The following is a 13,602-nucleotide window of genomic DNA, read 5'->3' as shown; positions in this document are numbered from 1 at the left end:
TCAGTTTTGCCTGGCAAAGGGGCACCAGCTTTTAAATTTTCAATTATTTTTGAATAGGTAATACATTCATATAGTTTAAAATTCAAAAAGTACCAAAGGATATAGAATGAAAAGTCTTTCACCCATCCTACCCCCCAGGCACCCAGTTACCCTCCTCTGATAGCAATTTCTTACTTATCCTTGCAGAGATATTTTATGTATATACAAGCAAAAGATATTCATTTTTCCTTTTTTAATACAGTTGGTAGCCCAGTAAACATACTGCTCTGTATCTTACGGTTTTTTCTAACTATCATTGTGATTTTGTTTTGTTTTATTTGTTGTTTTACTTAACAATATATTTTGGAAGCTATTCCATATCAATACATAAAGAGTTTTGTTGTTATTAAATCAGGCTGCTTGTATATCGTTATATGGAAGCGCCATAATTTTTGTAAGTAACCACTCCCTATTAATGGACATTTACATTGCTTCTAATCTTTTGTTATTTCATGCAGTGAATAACCTTGTACCTATATCAATTAGTACACTTATTTATTTATTTTACTCATAAGGTTACCTAAGTAGTACCTAAGGTGGAATTGTTGAGTCAAAGTGTATTTGACCTTGTATTTTTGACCAATAGTGCCAAATTGTTCTCTATAAAAGTTGTATTAATTTACATTCTCAAAACAACATTTGCATTCTCACAGGTAGAGTATGAAGAACACTATCTTTAACTTGAGAGCAGAAAACTGTATCGTTAATTCATGTGTACCTGGAGAAAATTCAAAGGGTCTCACATCAACTCACAGGTGTCCATTCTGAAGATGTTGCTTTCTATCCAAGGTGATAAGTTTGTCTCCTAGATCAGTGGTTCTCAACTGGGGACAGTTTGGCCTCCCAGGAGACATTTGGCAATGTCTGGAGACATTTTTGATTGTCACCACTAGGAGGTGGAGGTGCTGCTGGTATCTAGTGGGTAGAGGCCAGGGATGCTGGGAAACATCCTACAGGCACAGGACAGTCACCTGTCTTTCCTGCCCCACAAAGAGTTATCTGGTCCAAAATGGCAGTAGTGCAGAGTAAGGGCATCTGCCCTAGATCAATGTCTACATCCTGCTGATGGTATTAAATACATCTCTTACAAAGCTGAGGATCCCTGACTCTGAGACCTAAGGTCTGTGCCAAATAAAATAACGAGTCCTCTGTGCTTCTATAGTACATTTGGTTTTTGTTTCTTCTCCAACATTTATATTGTATTGAAATTAATGATTTATAGGAACTGTGAGCTCCTCAAAGACATGAATGTATCTTATTTATCTGTATCCTGAATATCCGGCACAAAGAAAGCACTCAGCTTATTAAATGAATGAATGGATGTTAACAGTACTTTCTAGTTGTCTCAGTGTGACTTAAGGGATTATTTTATTTTTCTCTCGTTTCTTTTTTTTATTAACTTATTTTTTATTTATTTATTTTTGGCTGTGTTGGGTCTTCGTTGCTGTATGCGGGCTTTCTCTAGTTGCGGTGAGTGGGGGCTACTCTTCATTGCAGTACGCAGGCCTCTCATTGCAGTGGCTTCTCTTGTTGCAGAGCACGGGCTCTAGGCGCACGGGCTTTTGTGACACGCGGGCTCTAGAGCACAGGCTCAGTAGTTGTGGCGCATGGGCTTAGTTGCTCCACGGCATGTGGGATCTTCCTGGACCAGGGCTCGAACCGTGTTCCCTGCATTGGCAGGAGGATTCTTAACCTCTGCGCCACCAGGGAAGCCCTATTTTATTTTTAATCAAAGGCCATTTTTTTACTCTTATTTGCTCACTTTCTCCTAATTTCAAATGTCCAGTTTTCTTTAGACTTAAGGCAAGTAATATTTTCTGGCCGACAGAGGAATTGTACCAGGAAGTGTCAGCTTAATAAGAAACATGGGCCTCTCCCCTAACTTAAACTTCTGTAAACTGTGGTTTATTACCACAGCATTAGTCACTTAATTATATACTAGCTTGCTCATTTATAGCTTCTGACTGAATTTGTCTCGTCTCCTCAAATGGATTGAAATCTCCTGAAGGGCAAAAATCAAAAATTCTAAGAACCTCAGTGAGGCCTAACTTAGTACTTTACAGTGTATAAAGCAGGAGAGTGACAGGTTGTTTAAATCTCTGTCTTTTTTGTTAATCACAACTCAGACCAAACCCAAAGAAGATCCTGACCTCAGCAAAGAAACTCTTCCTTCTCAAGAGGATTCTCCCAGATTCTCCCAGACACTCGGGTCCTCCTTCCTTACCAACAGCAGAAGAGCCAGGCTCAGGGCCCTGAGGGATCCGTCTGCTTCCTGACTTAGCGTTCTCCCACCTCCCCACCTTGTTCTCTAGGAGAGAAGAGCCCCGACTGACCTGTTCGTGCACAGCTCTCTTTTCACATCTGTGTCCATCACTGCAAATGCTGCTACCAGACACTTTACCAACTCAGCAGGACTAAAGGCCCCAGTGTGACTTGAGCTAAACACAGAAATCACTCATAAGCTTTCCTCCCACTGCCCGCTAGCAGGGGTCTCCGCTTAGCGGCCCCCTCCAGGCCCACCACACCTGGGCAGGCACGGGGCTTGACGGACAGCGGGTGGAGCGAGGCCTTGTTTTAATGAGAAGCCCCAGGTGTGGGTGGGGAAAGGGCATAAGCGGACCAGCAAGGTCGGAGAGAACTAAGCAAGGGCAAGAACCCTTGTTTGTAAGGCTCAGTGGCGCTAATTAGATCCTGCAGAAAATTGGGATGCGGGGCAGCTTTGATCCTAGCTGAGTTTAAAATGCAAATACAAAAAAAAATGCAAAAGCCAAACTGCTGGGTTTATTTCCAATAGCTTGTTGTTTACCATTTAGCCCTGAGATCCTGTTGCTTTCTCTTTCCAGTTAAAATAAGCTTGCAGTTGAAGACCTTCAAAGCTGAATTGTGAGAGAAAAGGAAAACATTCAGATTTGAATATCTATCAGGCAAACCGAGTAAATGATAAGAGACAGCTTGATGAGGGAAGGTAAAGAAATAGCAAAACTTAAATATTTTAATCATCTCTTCCCTAGAAGAGTTCAAGTTTAAAAAATACCGATTTCAAGGCCTTTTTAAAACAGCAACTTTGATATCTAGCTATGAATTATCTCCACAGGTAGGAAAGTGGAGCTGTTGAGGGGTTAATTTTTGAAGGTTACTAAAACCTGAGTCGACTTTGCTGAGAAAGAACCCAAAAGGTCACATTTGCCACATGATCTAAAAAGAATAGAGCTCATTATTGTGTTTATTTTCAAGTTAGCTAAAACTTTGCTCTTCAAGTGACAGTCTTTGGGCAGGGGTTTGGGAGAACATACAGTAAACTTATTTAAGTGTTAGAACGTTTAATTTGGACTCTCTAGAAAGAGGTTGCATAGTTTCTACCTTCTTAGGTAAATGATGCCAAAATAATAATCTTTAAGTAATAATAATTCCCGATTGTGTATCTGTTATTTTCCAAGAACCATGCAGAGTATTTAACTTATTTAAGCTCTATAGCAACTCTTTGAGGCAGATAAACTCCATTTTGTGACATTTTCCAATGCCTTAGACAAAAGGATACTAACGTGCAGTCTTGGAAATGTTTCCAGACATGAACCTTCTAAAATTATCTGCAAACATGTATGTGTGTGTGCACATGTGCGTTTCTATCGAGAGTCCATGGTTTTCATCAGCTTCTCAGAAAACTCTCTGACCCTTAAAACATCCAAATTGGATTAATCCTTATGAAGAGCAGGCACTTCTGTGTTGCCTCTATTAGCGTGAACAAGTAAATGGTTTCAAGGCTATGTTTTCTGAGTTTTCTCTTGTTTCCCTCATTGTCTGATGATGCTTCTTGCCTAGATCCCTGAGTTTGCCTCCAGAAAAAATGCCCGTCTCTGCCCTGTGTAAAATTGGTCAACAACTTGGACTCTGGAACCAGATGGTCTGGATTTAAATCTGGTCTCTCCCACTTACTACTTGCATGACTTTGCCTCAGTTTCCAGCTCTGCAAGGTGGAACTCAGAGTAGGACCCTATGCCCCTAAAGTTGTTCTGAGGTTAACCCTCAGAACTCAGAAGTTCATATAAAGAACAGTGTTTGGAATATGGAAAAGCAATAAGCGCTGGCTGTACTATGTGCTTCTAATCTGTTGTGAATTTAGAAGCCGTCTGTTCAAATCATATTTGATGAAAAGGGAGGATATATTTGGGGTCTTCATGCTTCTTAAGGCCCTTTTTACTTCTTGGTTTTTATCCAGCCCTGCTTACCGTGGAATTCAGTGAGATAACAAGCCATGTATTTGTTTTTCTAAAACGCTGTGGAACAAAAGAAGAACTGAATAGGGAAGGGATGCAGTGTGTTTCTCACAAGCCTTTATTAAAGCAGTCGTTATAACTGAAAGTCCACGACACTGTTGTTGGCACTAAGCAAAGCAGCCCGCCTGTCTCTTCAGCCCTTCTGATTTGCTTCAGATGCAGTTCGAAGGGAAGAACCAATTTTTCAGCTGGTATCTTTGAAGAGTGCATTTGAGGCAGCTATTAGCGTGAGGGTATGATTTTTTTTAAAGAAAGAAGAAGCAACTGCTTTTCCCAGCCTGTGGGTGTTCCCTGGGATTGAATCACCTCCCCTTAAAACTGACCTGGCAGGATCTGCTGGGTTCAGAGTGCAAATGATCCAGGCAAACGTTCCCGATTAAAGGAGGCAAATAAAATTGGATTAAATAGGATACCAGATGACATTTTTTTCTTTATCCTTTTCTTGAGGATTAATAGTCTCTTATGTTTCACCTCACTCTTCTCTAAGGGTCTTTGTACCATCCATCTGAAGGCTGCTGTCCGATGATGGGTGGAGACGGGGATACCAAGGTCCCTAGAACACTTTCCTAATATCACTAAAGAGATTTGATGGCATCCTGGAGCCCTGGTTCTAGCAGGGCAGCCGTTGTCAAGTGGGCGAAGGTAGCTGCTGCCCTCTGGATTATCACCATCACCTGCAGGGTATCAGCATCTTGCTGGTCTGGAACTGCCAAGCCATTCTCTCCATTCTTTCTGTCTAATGCTCTTCCCACCGGAGCAGCTTTGGAGAAAGTCACAAAGGGCTGAGATGCCCCGCTACCTGTCTTATTAAGCAAGGGTGTCTGTTATGAAAATAGGTAGCGTGGCAGCCTAGTGGAACCTACTGTTTTCAGAATGAGCAGAGGTGATGTCAGCTTTCAACAAGCCGGGCTTTTCATAAAGTGACCAGTTATGAGTGCCACTGTAGTCAGTGTTAGTACCATCCAGGCTGCTGCTAAGTTGCAAACGACTTACAAAAAGAAGTTTCCCTCTCCTTTGAAGATAGATGGATGATAGGTGATGGATGATAGATAGATAGATGATAGATAGATAGATAGATAGATATACTTTTTTTTCTTTCCATTTTCTTTCCAGAGTTACAGATAACAAGGAAGCACATGGAAGGGGCCCAGGCATTACCATTCATTAGAATTCAGTTCAGCTGGAATTAGATGTATTCAGCCTTGAGTAGGTTACTTAATCCCTGAACCTCAGTTTCCTTCCCTGTAAAAAGTCGTTAATGTGAACCCTGCAGGCTTGCTGCATTGCTGGAGCAAGGCTTTAAATCTTTGCTCACAATTTTAAAGGCAAAAGCGCCAAAGGGACCTGCTGTCAAGAATCCAGTTCCCATCAGACTTAAAGACAAACTCACTTAGAGATACCATTAGCTTCTATGGGATCCGTGCCCAATTCAGAAAGAAGTCATAATGCTCCCGAGACTCTTATAAGAAATTCCATATTTGCTGGTGCTGATGAGAAGATGAGGACTCCTTCCTTTACCAAACTTCAGTCAGTCTCCTCTGAGCCCACTTCTTAATCAGGCTTCAGTCTCGGGCTTCCCTGTCTGTCCTTGCAGAACAAGAATCCTGCTAATACCGCAAAAAAAAAAATAAAAAAAGAATCCTGCTAAGCCAGTTTTGAGAGAATACTCCCACCCATCGTATCTGATCATTTTTAATATCCAATCAAATTCCTCCTCCTTCACCATCCCCCAGGTGATATCTGATCACCTGACCTGCCTTCAGCAAGAATCCCCCTATCCTTGATGTCTGCTCTTTTTTCTTTCTTTTTTTTTTTTTTTTTTTTTCCTCAGGTACACGGGCCTCTCACTGCTGTGGCCTCTCCCGTTGCGGAGCACAGGCTCCGGACGCGCAGGCTCAGCGGCCATGGCTCACGGGCCCAGCCGCTCCACGGCACGTGGGATCCTCCCGGACCAGGGCACGAACCCGTGTCCCCTGCATCGGCAGGCAGACTCTCAACCACTGTGCCACCAGGGAAGCCCTTGATGTCTGATGTCTGTTCTTAATCATTTTCCATCCACTGACAAACCTCCCCAACACAAACCTACCCCTTGGTTATAAATCCCCACACATTCTTGTGTATGTATGTGGAGTTGAGCTCAATCTTTCTGAATCTTCCTTATCATTTTAACAAGTATAAGAATGATTTTTTTCTTTTAACAGAGATCAAAGCTTAAATATGAGGTTTTTTTAAAGAGGCTAACACAGTGCCAGACTGTCCTCAGAGGACTGAAAATTAGGTTGGGAAGTCTACTGTGTCAGTGCACTTACAACAAAGCTCTCAAACTGAGCTGCCCATTGGAGCCAGGGTAAGTTGTGTAAAGGAGTGAAGCGGGCTAGGTGAGAAATGGGCAGTCCGGAGTCGGGAGCGTCCCTGCCCTCTAGAGGGACTGCCCTTGTCTGCGCCACCTTGTGTTGCTACCTGGAAATGACCTTCTGAGTGTTGTTTTTTTTTAACAGAAGAGAGAAATCTGGATTTTTATGAAAGATCAGTTCAATGGACAAAGAAAGAAAAGAAAGGGCAGGAAAGAGGAAAAGGGCAAGGAGAGAGAGGGGAAGAGGCAGGGGAGGGAAGGGAAGGGAAAATCACACAGGACACACACACAGACCTGCAGAAGGAATTTATTCAGTCTGTGGATCATCTGTTTGCAAGCACATTTTTAGGTGTTATTAAATCTTATCACAATGGACTCCCATTGCTTTTAAAGACTTTTACTCCTCACTCTAAACCACCAAGTAATTACATTTTTTAAATGACCTATTTGTCCAACTTATTAGAGGCTATAGATTTCTGCTATTTGGCCGGAGAGGCGAGGGGCAGATGAGGGAGGGCTGCTTCTTGAGCTTTAGCAGTCTTTCCGGGGCTCCTGGAGGTGCTGTGACAATTAAAATAGCAGATATGTTTTGAGTAGTGCTGATTTCCTATCTACCCTTGAATCAAGAGATTTCGAATTACAGGTGATAGCCAAGCAATCTGGGCTTTTCTTCTTGATTGATTTTTTTAAAAAATAAATTTATTTATTATTTATTTTTGGCTGCGTTGGGTCTTTGTTGCTGCACACGGGCTTTCTCTAGTTGCGGCGAGCCGGGGCTAGTCTTCGTTGCGGTGCACAGGCTTCTCATTGTGGTGGCTTCTCTTGTTGCCGAGCACGGGCTCTAGGCACGTGGACTCGGTAGTTGTGGCGCACGGGCTTAGTTGCTCCGCGGCATGTGGGATCTTCCCGGACCAGGGCTTGAACCCTTGTCCCCTGCATTAGCAGGCGGATTCTTAACCACTGTACCACCAGGGAAGTCCCTCTTTTTGATTCTTGAATTGATGGATAATTTAGCCACTATTAACAAAGCAAACAAAAGAAAACATCCTTTCAAAAATAAACCGGTCCAATCAGCTCTCTGTGGGAAATGGGGGTAAACTCAGTGACTTCTGTGAGTTTAATGAAGTCCCTCGTCTTTTCTAAGTCTTTCAACTTTCAGTTGCTGAACTCTGAGGTGCTCGTATTTTACAGTCGCCTTTGACAAGCCAGGCTTCTTGGCTCCAGCCAAGTAACACAGGAGATGTTCTGTCCTCCTGCCTTTATTAGACCTTCCAGCTTTTTGTAGCAGGTGGCCAATGTACTTGTTTTTAATTGTCTAAACCTGGATTACAGATACATAAAATCTCAAAAATAAGATACAACCATGTTCTTATTTCTAAAAATAGCCCTCTTTTAAATTGTGTTTTCATTAATATTTCATGCCATGGGTTAAATTTTTTTATTATTTTGAAGTTTGGTAGGGCTTAATAATGGCCATTTTGGAGGGAAATGGAATCAATTAACACCTTTTTTGTGCGCAAGACCCTGCACTGTGTCCTGTGGAGTGAAGAGAAAAGAATCAATAAGCTGGTTCCCTTACCTCCTGAGACTTGAAGGACTTTGGGAGAAATGAGGCATTTATACAAGTAACAGCGGTACAAAAACAGTACATAAAAAGCACAATACAAAGGACGCAGATGACCATAGATGTAGGATTTTGAAAAGAGAGAGAGACTTTATGACCTGAAAGGCCTGAGAAGGCTTTCAGAAGTGATATGGGGTTTAAGTGGGGCTTTGAAGAGTGGGTAGGCTGTTTGAGGATGAGGGGCTCAGAGAGAGGACTAAAGGTGTAATAAAGACAGGTGTGAAAGAGGGAGAGGAAAGATGGGCTGGCGCCACAACAAGTGATTGCGATAGAAAACTCCAGAAAGGAAGAAATGGAGTATAAACCTGGGGACATGGTTTGAATGAGCAGAAGGCTGTCAAGACCAAGAATATTTAACCTATTAATATGAATAATGAAGTTAGAAGGAAGAGCTGGTTTGGGGAAGAAGATAAGTTGGATTTATTGTTAGATGTCATATGATAGATCAGCCAAATAACATTGAACCAAAATATAAAATTATTTCTTTTCAAAGTCTGGGCTCAACCAGATTTGCCTTTGCCTTACTTGGACCCTAAAGCTGAAGTTAAGATTGTGCTGTTTGATTTATTATCCAACACATGCAAAACAGTAGGATCTTTGATTTGGGGATCTGGAAGAGTCCTTAGAAATCACATAATTCATTTCACCAATGAGTTAATTTGGGGTGCAGAAAGATTAAGTGATTCCCATGAGGTCACAGAACCTAAGAGTGATAGAGGTAATATTAAAACAGTCATCTACTAATTTCGGAACCATTGCTGGAGTCTGGTTTTCCTTCCTAAAAAAATGTTTATGCATAAACACACATGAATAAATTTTCATAAACACTTTAAAAAATTCAGATATACTTTTTAAAATATACTTTTAAAATCCAAAATACTTTCGGATACCTCCATCTCTTTTTCCCTGTTTCCAATGTCATCAGACTCCCTCCATTTACCACCTAATATGTCTCATTCTGTATATTTTTAGAATTTATATAATCATACACAAACACATCTGTACATACACACATAACACATACATATGTAGTGTTTTAGGTCATTGTTTTACAGAAATGAAAACATATATATTCTTCTCTGTACCTTGCTTTTCTCCTTCAGCCATACCTTGGGGAAATTTCTCCCAAGTGAAAACTTATAGTCTAATTAACTGTTTATTTTAATGGCTGTATAATGCTCTACCATAGAGCTTTGTCATGATTTATTCTGCCTTTCCACCTAATCAAGGAGATCAGTTTATTTTGAATTTTTTGTCTCTACAAATAGTACCTCAATAAACATACTTGTACGTATAACTACATATGCTGGTATTTTATTTCTGTGGATAGGATCACTGGGTCAAGGACGTGTGTATTTTTAGTTTTAAAAGCTAAACTGCTTCCCTAAGAAAGCTGCAACAATACACATTTGCACATACAATTAACGAAAATACTTCCCTTCACTAGATCTCCCCAGGCCATGGTGTTATAACATTTTTTTTTTAAGTTTTTGCAAGTGAGATTGGTGTAGAGTAAAATCGCATTGTTACTTTATTTGCATTTCTTTGAGTACAAATGAATTTGATCATCTTTTCATAAGATTGTTGGCTATTGGATTTCCTGTCTTGCAAACTGTCCCTTCATATTCTTTATCCATTTTTCCAGTGGATTATTTTGTCTCCTTGTACATTTTTAAGAGCTTCTGCTATATTACAGATATTTTTGCCTGTCCTCTAAGGTTACAAACATTTTTAAACCTATCGTATCTGTTCGTCATCTTTTGCCACGCAAAAGTTTTGTCATTTTTAAGTCACCTATGCTGATGTTTTCTCTCATAGTTTTTGTATTTTCTGCCTTGCCGAGAAAGAAGCCTACCTACCCTGCCCCTAGATTATATTTATGATCCTACATTTTCTTAACAGGATTATTTATTTATTTATTTATTTATTTATTTTCTATTTTAACCTTTAATCTCTCTAAGTCCATCTAAGATTTATTTTTGGAATTGGTATAAGATAAAGATCTAGTTTCCTTTTCTTCTGGTTGAATAGTTTGCCAGCCCCTTATATTAAACAACCCATCCTTTTGTCACCAAACTGAAATGCCTTTTTTGTCATATATTGAATCCTCATTTATATCTGGATCTATTTCTAGATATTCTATTCTGTTTAGGCCTATTTCAATACTTATTCACTTGATTACAGTAGCTTTATAGGATTTTCTGATACCTGGTAAATCGGATTACTCAAATGAGGTATTATCAAGAGCGTAGGTAAATACGTTAAAAACCTATTTGCTAGACAGCGATGGGATGCAAGCAGAAACTAATATATCAGAATAATACCTGTATAATTAAAAGAATTTTTCCAGAATCTTTCTTCCCATGATTTATTTTTATATCAAGAGATATGGGAAGAGAAGTTTTCATGGGCTTATGAGATCTTATACAAGTGACAATTTGGTGTAGTTTCAATCCGCAAATACTGTACTGTATTAATGGTACTGTTTCCTTGATTCACAGATTGATCCTTCAGAGGAATCATCTCTGATTGCATCTTCACTGTGAGCTACGGCTGCTTCCCAGTGGGAGCGCTGCTCAGGGGCGAGCTCTGAGATTTTCCCGAAGAGAAATTCCATGGGGACTGTACCTGACTCTCTGAGATCGGCTAAAACTTCCCTGATTGCAGCTTCTGGAAAAGAAGAGGACCTGGGAGAGGTTCAGGCTGCTTCACCTCAGCCTCAACCAGCCGTCCTGGGTAGGAACACCAATGGCCTTTCTGGCACTCCTGCAGAGCCAGACCTCAGTCCCAGGACAGTTGCTGAGGCCCTGATGCAGGCCAGTGAGGATGAGGCCCCGCAGCCAGCCATGTCGCCTGCTGGTATTGTCAATGAGGTGGGGAAAGCATCTCCCACGTTCAACTTTCCTGGCAATACCCAGCTGCCAGGGAGCAGGGAGCCCGCGGCGCCAGCCCCGTGTTCTGCGGCAGGAAAGGATCTGATACACGTAACATTCACCATGCCAGCCAATCAGCACACCCACCCGGCCATCCCAGGGGACCAGCCCAACTCCAGCCTCCCATCAGGACCTGAAGACACCCTGGTGAAATCACAGAGAACTGCAGATGGAGAGCAAGCTGAGAAGTCAAGTTGTCCGCTGGGAGGGATCCGTGGCAAAGATCAGGTGCCCCCTTATTTTTCTTCTCAAGAAACAATCCAGGGAATGGTGCAACCTACAGATACAGCAGCCAAGGCGCTCAGTCCTGCCTCCGCTCCTGTCGGTGGACCTGAAGGGGAAAGGCAGCAAGCCGTTTGCGGTTCCCAGACAAGGTCCTGTGAATCTCCAGCCAGAGAAGTTAGATGTTCGGAGAACAGACCACCCTCTCCCACGACCTCAGACCCCCAGGCCGTGACTTCGGTGGCACCTCAATCATCCCGCCTCCCTAGCAAAGGGTCCACGTTTCCTCTGGATCCAGAGAAGACGCTGCCGCCAGCACAGCCTCAGGGTTCAAGGTTCAGAGAAGTGAGTACGATGACCAACCAAGCTGAAAATGAGATCAAGGAAGTTCCCCCCAGGGCTCAGCAAGATGCTGAGGTGCAGGCAGTGGCCAGTGTCGAGAGCAGATCGGTGTCTACCAGCCCCAGCATTCTCACTGCGTTCTTAAAGGAAACCCCCGCTCCAGAGCAGTTCGAACAACAAGAGCAGCTGCGTGTCGTCTGCCGCGGCAGTGGCCACATAAGCCACACGTTGGAGCTGTCTGCAAGCACCCCAGCCCCCCGGGAGGCGGGTCAGTGCCTTGGCATCACGCCAGAGGTGCACATCCAGTCAGCTGCAGCTGTTTCTGCAGCTTTCCGGGGGGAAGGTAAATCAGTGAGCCTACCGGCTGCGGTCCTTAAAACCTCATCAATCAACGTGGCATCCAGTAATGCTCAGGCTACGTGTAAAGAAGATGGGAGGTCAGCGGGAATGACCCAGGTGGGGCAAGAGCCCGCCTCTAGACAGCTTTCGGGGACTAAATCTGCCTCCCTGAAAGCTAGCCTCAGTGACCAGACTTCTATCAGTGCAGGATGTCAGGCTGAAACAAGTCACGGATTAGGGAAATTTGAAACGAAGCCATCTGAGTTTGCAGCGGAAACCACCAATGGCCACAAACCGGACCCAGACTGGAAACTCTCCAACTCTTGTGGCCCTGCCAGCAGAGCTGCCCAGTCCGGGAACTTGGATCTCACGAATCAAGGGGATGCAAGAGAGACGAAGCTTGCATCTCCTCAGATAGTAAGAGAACAAGAATCTTCTGGTATGGATATCCTGGACCCGAGGGCAAGGGCAGAGGCCAAAACTGTACTGCTCAATCCTAAGTCTCAAGAAAGTAGAGGCACCGCATCAGCTGCCAGTCCTACACCCTCCCCAGTTAGGAGGAGCCAGGAGGGCGGCGTGGAAGAAAATAGACAGCCCAAGACAGCCACCAGCCTAAGCCTGCCGTCTGATTCCATGGGGGACTCCAGTCCCGGTTCTGGCAAGAGAACCCCTTCTCGCTCTGTCAAAGCCAGTCCCCGCCGGGCCAGCCGGGTCAGCGAGTTCCTCAAGGAGCAGAAGTTAAACGTGACGGCAGCTGCCGCCCAGGTGGGACTCACTCCGGGGGAGAAGAAAAAGCACCTGGGTGCTGACTCCAGGCTGCAGTTGAAACAGTCCAAGCGTGTCCGGGACGTGGTGTGGGACGAGCAGGGCATGACCTGGGAGGTGTACGGCGCTTCCCTGGACCCAGAGTCCCTGGGCGTCGCCATCCAGAACCATTTACAGCGACAAATCAGGGAACACGAGAAATTAATCAAATCTCAAAGCAGCCAGAGCCGGAGATCCATCTCCTCGGATACTTCTTCAAATAAAAAGCTCAAAGGCAGGCAGCCCAGTGTTTTCCAGTCCATGTTGCAGAACTTTCGACGGCCCAACTGCTGCATTCGTCCTGCCCCTTCTTCTGTACTAGATTGAAAAGGAACATGTACGGGAGCCCTTGTATACTTTTACGGTCTTCATAGATAGCCCTCTGTCTATGTCAAAGCTTAGTGTTTTCTGAGAGACCAGGAAGAGAAAGCATTAACTTGAGGAAACTGCTATTAAGGATTGTGGCGTCCTTGGATTGGGGGTCCATAAATAATACATCATTTCAGTTTGAAAGAAAGAAAAGAAGCAAGCTTCACCGAAGGTTTACGACCTTAATTAAGAGGAAATAACATTCAGTGGGTTTTTTAATATGATGTTGCTTATAGAATAACGTGATCATTACCCATGTCATTTTGTGTTACTCACTCAATTTATCACACTGTGGTATTTCCA

General features: G+C 43.2%; 1 protein-coding gene across 1 annotated transcript; it reads left to right on the top strand.

The window, feature by feature from the left end:
* The first annotated feature begins 10,899 nt into the window (after positions 1-10,899).
* GPRIN3 (GPRIN family member 3) lies at positions 10,900-13,257 on the top strand. Its single transcript, XM_007450011.1, has one exon. It carries the CDS (start codon positions 10,906-10,908, stop codon positions 13,255-13,257), a length of 2,352 nt encoding a protein of 783 aa, XP_007450073.1. The 5' UTR covers positions 10,900-10,905.
* The last annotated feature ends 345 nt before the right edge of the window (positions 13,258-13,602 follow it).

Source organism: Lipotes vexillifer, unplaced genomic scaffold, assembly GCF_000442215.2.
Source record: "Lipotes vexillifer unplaced genomic scaffold, Lipotes_vexillifer_v1.1 scaffold178, whole genome shotgun sequence".
In the NCBI taxonomy this organism is placed as follows: Eukaryota; Metazoa; Chordata; class Mammalia; order Artiodactyla; family Lipotidae; genus Lipotes; species Lipotes vexillifer.
This window is presented reverse-complemented; position numbering and strand designations above follow the sequence as displayed.